This window comes from Corticium candelabrum, chromosome 1, assembly GCF_963422355.1.
Source record: "Corticium candelabrum chromosome 1, ooCorCand1.1, whole genome shotgun sequence".
In the NCBI taxonomy this organism is placed as follows: Eukaryota; Metazoa; Porifera; class Homoscleromorpha; order Homosclerophorida; family Plakinidae; genus Corticium; species Corticium candelabrum.
In genome coordinates this window covers 3,765,806-3,777,574 of record NC_085085.1, presented here as the reverse complement: position 1 = coordinate 3,777,574, position 11,769 = coordinate 3,765,806, and the positions used below count along the sequence as shown (strand labels likewise).

Here is an 11,769-nt window from a genome sequence, read left to right as displayed (position 1 = left end):
AGCTGGGTATTGACCGGAAGAGCTAGGCTACGAGAATGGAAAGATAAATTAGCCTATAAAGAAATGCCTAACAAGTTGTGTAGGCGGGGCAGTTGGGTCTGGTCGTTCTCCCAAGTTTATAATAAAGACTAAGTCTGCAGGATGAGCCTTACACTTGCCCACTCTGTGGTACATGTACTTAAGTCATTTTTACCAATTTCCATAGGTTCATATAAAATCCCCAGGCGCTTATTAAGAACACATTTTCTTCCATAGAAATCTTAGAAATTCCCAGTATGTATGGGTTGGCTTGTTCCTTCCCTGTTTGCCCACTCGTTCGTTCATGCTCCTGCATCTGCCATTTGTTTGTCAAAATCTGTTATTCCTGGTACATACTCGCATTTCGTTAAATTGTCCACCCAAATTTGTGAGTTTGTGTATTGTTTGAGAATAACATGATTGTTACTCTTCTGTCAAACAAAGCAACTTGTTCTCCAACAATTCACAGATGACATCTGTCCACTATTCAATTGTCTGTATGTCTGTCCGTCTGTCCGTCTGTCTGTCTGTCTGTCGTTTACAAGTTCCATCATCGATAATTTTTATTTTATTCTAATTTATATTAATTACATTATTAATTAAATTTATTTTCAAAAATAAATAAATCCATCTATCTATCCACTAATCGTCTGTCAATCCATAACAAATTCTCACGTTTTCTCAATGCCTTTCAGAAACCCTAACGCCTCTCCCGTCTCATCATCCACCAGCGCCAAGTCTTCCTCATCAGGCAAGCCATTCATCTCATCAGACTCCGCGTCGTCAAACGCAGCAAGGCCAGAACTATCCGTAAAGTCATGATTTCTCGACGTCTCTTCCTTGTGAATGGACATCTCCACTCTAGTTGGACGACTCTGTTGGGTTTTCTTCCGTGGAATTCGCTTCTTTTGACCTTTCACGCTTTTCGTTCGTTTCCGAACTTGAGACTTATTTTTCTATAAAATATTACTATTGCAAACACTCGTAGGACATAACCTGTGTGCACTAACTTTTGCTTTGGGTTTGCCCATGCTCTTATCCGGGTCTAAGTATATCCGGGGTTTATCCGTGTCTCTGATATCCGGGGTCTCATTTTATCAGTTTTGCAGTGCTCTCCGTTCAGCTATGCTACAAGTCGCAGTCTTACTGCTCGTCTCGGATCTGCTTTCGATCTGTTGGGTACGTTTATTTCGTATCTGTTCCGTTGCACAGTCGGGAGGCCTCTTATAATGCGTCATCATCACATTGTCCGAACGTTTTCTTGTCTACACCAGCTGTGTACATCCCGTGCGTTACCTGACAAGCTCTTAACCTGTTTCTACTAGTAAACCTTTCGATAAACGGTCTACGGTAGGTTTTACGTTGGGGTCTGCTTCGGGGTCTCAGTTTTTTCCTTTACCGGGTGGTGTGTACACACGCTTGTTGTCCACACTATTGACCGAGAGCGCGATTTCGACCCATTATCGACGTGTCGTGATGTTTTGCGCCGAGTTCGAGTTGTCTGGTGGTCTAGCGTCAGCGTGTTGCGTGTTTTTCAGGCCGAGCAGTGTCCCGACGGTCTGCACTGTCCTTCTGGTGAGCGTTCTGGTCGCGATTCGACGCGTCGGTCGGCGTGTTGATCGCTGTTCTTGTTGTGTGATAGGTTACGAATGCTGCGGACGACACTACTGCTGCGATCGGTCGTATTATTACTACACGACGTGGTGTAAGTGTGTCGGTGTTTGCGCATGCGTGGAACGTTTCTCGTCTGTTTGTTCCGCGTGTTTGTTATTAGCCGTTTGTGGTCCGTGCATGTTTAGTAACGATATAGTATGCTGGATTTGATGGCCTCTGTTGGGTATTCTGCGGTGTGCAGTAGTTGTCACCTTGCTGTGCCGCGCATGCGTAGAAAAGGCATACGGCAAGTCTTTGTTTCTGCTGTATCTATTTGCGCCGGGGATTTTTAACAACGGAAGCACTTCTATGGGTAACAAGTGATGCTTTCTTGGTTCTTGATTGGTGGAGAAAGCTTTGTTCATGAATTATGGATGATTTTTCAATGCGCATGCGCAGTATGAGCCCTAAGTAACAACCCCGTCTTCTACTGAACTTTGAACCCAACAAAGTCATGCGCAGTTGATTGCACAGCAAAATGTGGCGTCCCTCGGTGCTTTCATTGTATATGATGGTGCTGGCTATTTCATCTACTACTGTACACAATCTCTGCTGCTTTGAGTGTTACACTAATAGATAATATTATGAGAAAGGCTAAACTGAAAATAGACATCAAGTTGTTTGACCAGGATGCATGACTCATCGTCTGTTGTCGTTTCTCTCTAGGATATTACAGTCACTTATCCAAACACCAGGTAACCGAATGGGTCTGTCTATAGGATGACCTGTGCCTGGGACTCACTCTAGGTTTGTGTGCACAAATGGTAATGCGCATGAGCTTCAGAGTACACATGTAGTTCTCATCGGTGATGTGGCAACTCATCAAGGAATGGAAATGTTTGGATAAGTGACATCCTACTGTAACACTTGATTTATGAATTAATAAATTGATTTAATAAATAATTAATTTATAAATACTATTCGTTTCTGGACATCTAGTGTGTGTGTGGGTGTGGGTGCATGTGTGTGCACACATGCTTATGCTGCAATGCGTTGAGCCATCAAGCTATCTGCTGTGCAACACACAACCAAACCATTTCCTTTCCTAGGGTTCTGGATGATCTGGGTGATGCTCATTCTCTTCACCAGTTGCTGTTACTACTACCGTCGTCGTCACATGACAATGAGAAACACGAGACTAACCAGAAACAGAGAAATGCCTAGCATGATCACTATCCACAGCTCACTCGACGACGAAACAGACGCCGACGTCCCATCACAAAACGAAAACACTTACGTACGTCGAAGTGGACAGGAAAGCGAATTCTTGAAAGATCTTCCACCGGATTACGAGGCAGCGTTTGCTCCACCGCCTGCATATGAAGAATCAATGAACACCAGACAGGTGGAGCTGCCTACCAACCAGCCACCGCCTGATTACTCCGAATGAGTATAATGAGAGTTATGTGTACATGTATTGTGGTGATTAGCTTGTAGACTTTTTTTTGAGTCTTTCAGGGAAGGTGATGTGTTTGTGATTTTAGTGAGGGGGTTGGAGGGGTGAGTAGGTTTGTATATTGGCACGAAGTGTGGGTATGCTAGCTTGGTATTTGAGAGACAATTTAAAGTCTGGAGTAATTGGTAGTGTGGTTTACGCGTGTACACACACACACACACATACACGTACCTACCACACACATGCACACTCACATGATGATGCATGCACACACACACACACACACACACACACACACACCACATGGACACACACATACACACGCACATGATGATGCATGCACACACACACATGTACAAACAGACACCATCCATGTTCTGCCTTCACTTGATTAAGTGGTGCAGGCCACATTGGTTCTGGTCACTTCGATTAGGTCACTGCCTAGGACTTTACTGTGCCAACATAGTCTCTTGACTCTTAGATTTTGATTGCAGAACTTCGTATGATTTCTATAACCTTGTTTAAAGTTTTGGTAACAAGACCTGCCTTGTTTGGGCTATAAAAGTGCAACCAGGTTGAGTAGACTGTAGGTCGGTCTGCTCTGATACTTGCTTCCCCTAATTTCTTTCCTTCCTCTTGTCTGTTTTCATCTTTTCCATTTGCTCAGCTTCCTCATTCAACCCTGTAACTATAGCGTCCACTATGGATCTCCACTTAGCATGATGTTGGGCAACATGCATCTATTCTTTGTTGAGCTTACACTTCTTCAAATCTCTCATCACAACATTGACCCATCTCAGCTTCTGGCTGCCTACAGATCGTTTACCTCCTTCAAACTTGCAACCCAGCAGTTGCCTTAGAATACGATGAGGCTCCATCTTGGCTACGTGGCCTACACACACACACACACACACACACACACACACACACACACACACACACAGACACAGACACACACACACACACACACACACACACACACACACACACACAGAGACACACACACACACACACACACACACACACACACACACACACACACACACACACACACACACACACACACACACACACACACACACACACACACACACACACACAGACACAGACAAACACGATTATTGCACTATAAAAACCCATAAACTGAAAATCCAAAGACACCAACCAACATCGGTTACACTTCCGTATCCTACAATACACATGAGATCATCACACAACATAGCAAATACATTCTACACCAACACGTGGAAGTAATCTCACAACCACCAAAATTTTCCAGACAATTAGCTTGGTATGTGAAAAAATAAGAAATTTTATCAATAAACATCGAACGACTACGATCTCGTATGTACATAAAATTGTGATCTCAACTTGGCGGTTGCTGCTGTTGAACAGCAAGTTGTGCAGTCAGTACTTGCTCGTAGCGCTTGGTTGTGATGTTGACACGTGCTATGTGAGAGAAGAGCTCGTCGGAGTTGACCGTCTGTGGGATACGTGTGACAAAACGAGCCAAATCGATGAACTCCATCTCGAGCATTTGGCTATGAAATAAACTGAGAATACCTGCAATTACAACACGACCAACATATATATTTTACATTCAGTGTGTGTGTGTGTGTGTGTGTGTGTGTGTGTGTGTGTGTGTGTGTGTGTGTATTGATGTGTCGGGTGTACAAATTAATTAATTAACATACTAGAGGATGGACTGACACGGCATCGTTCAAAACCAGACGAACGTTGCCAGACGCTTCCACCAGAATCAGATTGCCTGTTTGTTTTCTATCACATGCTGGACATCAACTCGCAGGTATGTTTGGCACAATCTGTGGCTCTAAACCAGTACTAAGAGCATCTTCGCTATTAGAGTTGGTTACTGGACTGGACCTTGAAAGGGGTCCTTTTGCCAGTTTGCACTGGAGTGTGGAATGCGATCTTCATTCACTGGTTTTGTGGTGATTGGCCGAGCAGTCTTGGCGTGATTGATGTTACAGACAGACAGACAGACAGACAGAGACAACAAACACACAGACAGACAGACAAACACACAGACAAACACAGACAGACACACAGACAGACAGACACACAGACAGACAGACACACAAACACATCTGAAAACATTACACCATCACTCCCGCACTGTGCGGGTTATAAAATGGTTCTTATTCATCAATTCCTAAAACTATTCCCTGGGAGTAAAAAACTAAGCAGACAGAACCGATAAAGGCAAGTACTCTATCGACACGCAAGGAAAATCGGTCACTTTTCTTGCTCATAAATCATTTCATGTACAAGAACTTAACAGATGCAGCTTACAAAGCACATACCTAGAGCAGTCTTGAATAGAAATTCATCACCATCACGAAAGTAGACGTCCCACACCCTGCACGCTATGTCTAATGGCAACGACCGGCTGTATAGAGTACAGATCCTGCAACAGCAAGCGGTTCGTCGTTACACGAAACGTAAAGAGATGTTGTCGTACAAGTAGATACCAGTCTAATAGAAACATGTTGGGAGCGAGATTGAGAGATACGAAGTGAGCGTAGAGCTTGGGGAAATATTGGTTAAAGAAAACTTTGAACACCTCGAAGTATGCCGAAATCTATAGACACACACACACACACGGTGTAAGACGAGTGGCACAAAGCTCAACAATGACAGTACGATTACAAGTCAACCCCAATTATCCAGACAAGAAGCTAAATTGTCCGGGTAATCAAAAGTCTGAATAAATGAAAGGATGGTGTGGTGACTTCCTCGAGGCTCAGTCATACATTGACAGTCAAGTACTTAATGAACAAATAATATTTAATTAACTAGTAATCAAAGCTGTGTTTACACTGTCACTTCCACAGCAATGAGTGAGTGTTTCCGCTGGATGATCGCCAAATAACCAAATGCTATGAATAGAGGTCGCTGGCAATAAAATGGTAATGCCTCCTCGCCAATTTGGCCAATTGTATGCCTTCTTCTAGGTCTTACAAGCACAGTCGCAATAGCGCGCTAAGAATGAGTCAATTAGTGCAATGCATTGGAGCTCCAAAGAATAGAAACCCGCTCTACCGCGTATGCTTTATTTACAAAGTCTGCACATGACAGGCACTCTTTGCATATGGCTTCCGTAAGTGACCAATTAGAAATGAGGGCAGCAAAGATGACAGCCATGACTCTAAGACGACTGCATGGAAGTAATGACGGAAGCAGACTGAAGTAAAGACGGAATCAGACTGAAGTAAAGACGGAAGCAGACTGAAGTAAAGACGAAATCAGACTGAAGTAAAGACGGAAGCAGACTGAAGCAAAGACAAAAGCAGACACACACCAGAAACCACGGACAATGCACTAATGAGTGCTGCCCAAATGGGCTTGAACAGCTTCAGACCAAGCCAAACTCAGCAAAACCATTGTTCAGGTACATGAAGACACGTTCACAGTTTGTGTTGCCGAGCGTGCCATTATGCTGCGCATGTCTGTTTAATACCCGCCACCACGGCACGGAAGATGACTACCGTCTGCTTGGCCAACTTGTGTACTGTACCAGTGATAGATGACTAACTAAAACTGTTACAATAGATTTTGTAATTTTTCTTGGTTTTGGAAGGTTGCAGTGTTTTCCCATAGCCTTCCAAGTTAGACAGACGCTAACATAATAAAAATCAAAGCATCATTGAAATCAACAAGCTAATAAAAAGTCCAACTCTCAATAATTATTATCACCATCTATTACGATAATTCTCTAGGTTGAATAACACGTCCCGCACTGTGTACGTACCTTCTGTTCGTCGACTCTAAAGAAGGCCAAATGACATGGACGCGAGACAAGATTGGCGAGACAGACAAACGCGTCGGACACGTCCATGTTCAGTAACAGCACAGCTGCCAGAAACGACATGCCCTGAACCTAACAAACACAGTCGTACACATTCCAGTCAACCACTCAACAAACGAATTAGCTTACATATCCAACGTCCGGTCGGTAGCAAGCATATGCTTCTAGAACGTCGTGTAGCGACTGAAACATTGGACCACCCTGTGAGACAAAAAGACGATCTGGAGATGTAGTACGTATACGATTTACTGAAACTTGGCTTTACTTCTTGGAATATACCAAGTTGAGGAAACGTCCGTGACACGTCCAGATGCACGACTTCCACACTCTTTTCGTGATCTATTCCTCTTAGACTCGTTTCGATTTCTGCAATAACGATGAAGTTGCACTCACATAATGCACTTAATCAATTAACAAAAATGGAAAAAAATTATAAATTTTAATAAAATATAAATAAACATTCCATTATAAATTTTAATTATATTTAGTTAAAATAATGTAAAAATATTAATTTAAAATATAAATATGAATAAAAATTAATTATAAATTTAATAAAATATAAAAAATAAAATATAAAAATTTAATTATAAATTTTAATAGAATATAAAAATAAACATTTAATAAATATAAATATAATAATTATAAATTTAAATAAAATATTTGGAATAGATGGCTGCATGGATTCCTGTGAAGTACGCAGGAGCTATGGGCTGTGCTAAGCAATCTCCTGGAGCCTGGCCAGGTACTCACAGGAGCACCAACTGCAACGCCAACTGTGGTGTGGGCAACCGAAGTCCCACCAGGACTCCAGTGGCTGATGCACTTTGTCGCAGTCGGGGGAAGGGAGGGGGGCTTTGCCACCCCAGTCAATAACCAGGTACTCATTTATACTCCTGAGTCGAGAGAGGCAATTGTGTATGAATTTCTTGCCCAAAGAAATTATGCCATAGCTCGCCATCACCGTGACTTGAACCTGCAACCCTTCAAGGACTCGAATGTAATCACTCCATAAGATGACTCTGTAACCAACTGAGCTATGACAACAAGATGTACATAGAGACATACGTAATTGTGCCAGTGGTCTGAGTGTCCGAGACGAGGTCTGGAAATCCAAGGCTACACGTTTGGCAGAGCTGTAAATATGCCTCTGTGTTTGGTAATCTAAACAACTCCACTAATCCAAACAGGGCTTGGCACAGGGCTGTTCAAATTAGCAAGGTTCTACTGTGTAACAAAATATATGGACCAGCAAAACAGTCGATCGTTGATCAAGGCTGATAACCGTTTATCAGACCCACAACATTATTACTCACTCATGATCACAAACGTTCACCTGTAGAGAACTCTCTATTCAACTTCTTTATTCTCAGTTTCTCTCTCGCTCTCGAGAGAAATATCTCGTATAGATCTATAACACACATGAACACGTCAGTCAGTCATGAGACTCGTGTGTGTGTGTGTGTGTGTGTGTGTGTGTGTGTGTGTGTGTGTGTGTGTGTGTGCGTGTGTGTGTGTGTGTGTGTGTGTGTGTGTGTGTGTGTGTGTGTGTGTGTGTGTGTGTGTGTGTGGTATGTACCTTCCGTTATCTGTAGCCCGTTTCCGATTGCTCTCTTCCACACGGTTCCCCGAATGCTGGGAGGGAGTCCGTGCCACCACATATCCAACACGGCTTTATTATTACGCCTACAGCAAACTAAACTAGACGTACGAACTGTATAAACAAAGAATGTACGAGCTACTCACATTGTGTCCCACGTTGGTAGAATGTCCGTCTTCCATGTACTCACGCTATTCGCCAACTCGTCTTCCTTCTTGCATTTCTCGCGTCTTTGCTTTATCTGCTTCTCTAACTCTCGCTGCTCTACAACCAAACAATAAATAATGAATGTCAAACCGTGTGATATAATACCAGACACTGAAATAAGGATTTCAAATTGATTGACCACTCAGAGCTGTAGCTGCTATTCTTGAAGTGCCCATTGCAGCCACCATTTTGAGAAATGAATGATTAATTATGATATCATTTATCTAAATACTATAATATCCTTAATCAATTACGATGCCTCCAGTTGAGTGGCCATGCTCTGTAAAGAGATCTGGTATGATACACAACACAAGACTGATAATTATAAGGACCTACTGGCACCATAAAAATAACACACTTGTTGCACCACAGCTTCTGTTAGCACTTTGTGTGCAAAAGGTCAACACGAACCGACAGTAGCCTACTAGGTGCTCATCTCTGTACACGTGCCTGTACTCAGGCTCTGATCACCACATGGTGGGAATTCTGTTGAGTGTTCATTCTTACTGTTAGGAGTGACTCAGTTACAGAGTAGAATGTGAATGTAAAGAGTGCTAGCGTTGTTACATTGTGTCTGTGGAAGATCACCCTCACAGAGATATGATTTTTCCGTAGGTAAATGAAATGTCACCATTATCATGTGAAATGGCGTGCAATTTGGTCAGCCAAGGGTGTCGTTTGCTTGCCCGTTATTTCATGGTCTGATACACGACAACAAACTTCGTATAATCGTCAACTTAGAATTACCACAAACGTTCAACTCTGATACCAAGTGAAGCTCCTAAAACTGTAGAGTAAGGTATTACTAATGGTGCTGTGAACTTGAACTACAAACATATTTGAGTCAGATTTTTAGTCTTGACTGAGCGGAAATCTAGTGAGATTCCAGAAGCATGTTTGGTGTAGAGTACCGAATAAAACGTCGTTGCGTTCCAGTATAGAGCACGGTGTTCTCGACAGTACCGTCAGTACTGTTATTTTGACAGCTGGGAGAGGGAAGGGACGTTTGGAGTGGGGAAAACAGCATTTATTGACGGTTGGGACATGAATGGAAGCCTTAGCATGCATAGTGTGGGATCACGGATCTAAAGACATTAGTGGTCTTGATGGTCCCAAAGTTGCTGCAGGACAATACATATTCTCAGCTAGGGTAATCTTTGGGAGTGCATGGTCTCCTTGTTGGTGTTTGAGTGAATTCCAGTTGAACTTTCACACAAGAAGTGCTAATGAGTGACTATGGTTGCAGCAGGCGTTCTACTAATTACTGTTTATCTTCAATCTCATGTTTTGTAATGTACACCCTTACTCTTTTAGGTCAGCTCACAATTCCAGTTTGAAGTCAACTTGTCATTGTAATAATCTACTGTATTATCTGTCTGTCTGTCTGTCTGTCTGTCTGTTTGTCTGTCTATCTGTCTTATGTTGCATTTGATTCTAATGCAACTAGAGAACAGATAAAGTAATTTTATGATGTTAATCCAAAAATTTGATGACGTTATTAATGACCTCATATTGAGGTTGGCAAAAAATCCTGGCTAGAACAATGGAGCATGTAAAACAACATGGTGTGTCATCCAGAGGGTTTTCAGGCCGTAGCCCTGAGTGCCAGAACTTCCTATTCTGAAATTTCTTGTATTGATACCGGTATATTAAGCTGTACAATAGATATCAAGTATACAGCCACAGACACAGACAGAAACGAAGACAGAGACTCACACAGACAGACAAAGACACAGACAGAGAGACAGACAAACAGAGAGACAGAAAGACAGACAGAGAGACACACAGATACAGACAGAGAGACAGACATGCACACAACAGAGATACAGCCAGCCAGCCACACAAACCCATGCATGCACGCACACATGCACGCACCCGCACACGCACACACACACACACACACACACACACACACACACACACACACACGTGTACGTATGTACACACGCACATGCATGCACACACACACACACACACACACACACACACACACGAGACAGACAGACTGACGAACAGACAGACAGACAGACAGACAGACAGACAGACAGACAGACAGACAGACACACCAAGTACCATATAATTAGACCTTACAAACATATGAACACAAATACAAGACACACACTGAAACAAGAACAGACCGTCTAACACCCAGAACCAGAACCAACCTAGACGAGATGCATACATAGGCAATCAATTAATTAATTAACGCACGTACACATGACTACCAGCAGGCTTCATACTCTGTAACTCATACTCACTGTCCACACACACACTCAACACTCACTAACCCTCCAATTCATCCACACATTCCTACCTTTCTTCTTCGCCTGCTGTATCATCTGCTCGTACTCCGCTCGATGCTTCCTCTCCTCCTTCTCCGACTTCACCGGCAAACTGACCGGACGCGCCTCCATCAGCAACCCGGTAGTCGACACCAACTGCTCGGCTCTCGGACTGTGACCCTTCCGCGCCGTCGCATCCACCTCCTTGCCCTTCCAGAAACGCCACCACGTCTTTCTCTTGGTCACAATCACACTGTCGATGTCCGTTCCGTCTGTTGATGCCTTCTCGGCGTCGTTTGGCGTGCCCGGCTCGCTTCCCGCCGCGCTGCTGTCGCGGCTGAGGTCGATGGCGTCGAGACTGGGCGGCTCGCTAATGCTCGCGTTCTCTGGGGTTTCAATAAACGCGCTGTCGTAGTCCTGGTCGAGGCCACCGCCCACGCAACTCATTGATTCATTCGCTGCTAGAGCGTCGACGTTCGTTCTCTCGTCTACTGCGTCTCGTTCCGTCTCCGTCGCGTGGTTTTCCTTGTCTGAGTGTGACTTTGTTAAGAAAATTTCGCTGGTGAGTGCGTGAGTGCGAGGCGAGGGCGCGTTGAAGTCCAATTGAGTTTCGTCCATGGGAATCGTGTTCGGGGGCTCGCTCTTGGTGTCCGGGCTGATAGATTCGGAGGTGACGTCGTCGCTGAGCATAGAATCGAGAGTAGAGAGAAACCAAACATAAAGAAATTGAGAGAACAGATGAGCTGCACTACACACATACGGGTATTCAAATGTACACACGTGTCAC

At 43.6% G+C, this 11,769-nt stretch overlaps 3 protein-coding genes across 3 annotated transcripts in view; 1 reads left to right on the top strand and 2 right to left on the bottom strand.

Annotated features, from left to right (window-relative positions):
• Positions 1-1,049, bottom strand: part of LOC134178377 (nucleolar complex protein 3 homolog) — a 6,921-nt gene extending 5,872 nt beyond the window's left edge. Inside the window, exons 1-2 of the mRNA XM_062645290.1 lie at positions 1,029-1,049; positions 694-974 (exon numbers count right to left, since the gene is read on the bottom strand). Of these exons, the coding sequence (XP_062501274.1) occupies positions 694-974; positions 1,029-1,049 (302 nt within the window). The remainder of the gene's footprint in view (positions 1-693; positions 975-1,028) is intronic.
• A 43-nt stretch (positions 1,050-1,092) lies between these two features.
• Positions 1,093-3,253, top strand: LOC134181876 (WW domain-binding protein 1-like). Its single transcript, XM_062649152.1, has 4 exons — positions 1,093-1,197; positions 1,557-1,593; positions 1,661-1,723; positions 2,721-3,253. The coding sequence occupies exons 1-4, from the start codon at positions 1,144-1,146 to the stop codon at positions 3,059-3,061; spliced, it is 495 nt and encodes a 164-aa protein (XP_062505136.1). The 5' UTR covers positions 1,093-1,143; the 3' UTR covers positions 3,062-3,253.
• Positions 3,254-4,237: 984 nt separating this feature from the next.
• LOC134180178 (TBC1 domain family member 14-like) lies at positions 4,238-11,736 on the bottom strand. Its single transcript, XM_062647274.1, has 10 exons — positions 11,015-11,736; positions 8,640-8,757; positions 8,473-8,579; positions 8,230-8,304; positions 7,162-7,262; positions 7,026-7,097; positions 6,840-6,968; positions 5,560-5,669; positions 5,392-5,495; positions 4,238-4,630 (listed from the first exon to the last, which is right to left on the bottom strand). Exons 1-10 carry the CDS (start codon positions 11,670-11,672, stop codon positions 4,434-4,436), a joined length of 1,671 nt encoding a protein of 556 aa, XP_062503258.1. The 5' UTR covers positions 11,673-11,736; the 3' UTR covers positions 4,238-4,433.
• Between the last annotated feature and the right edge of the window lie 33 nt (positions 11,737-11,769).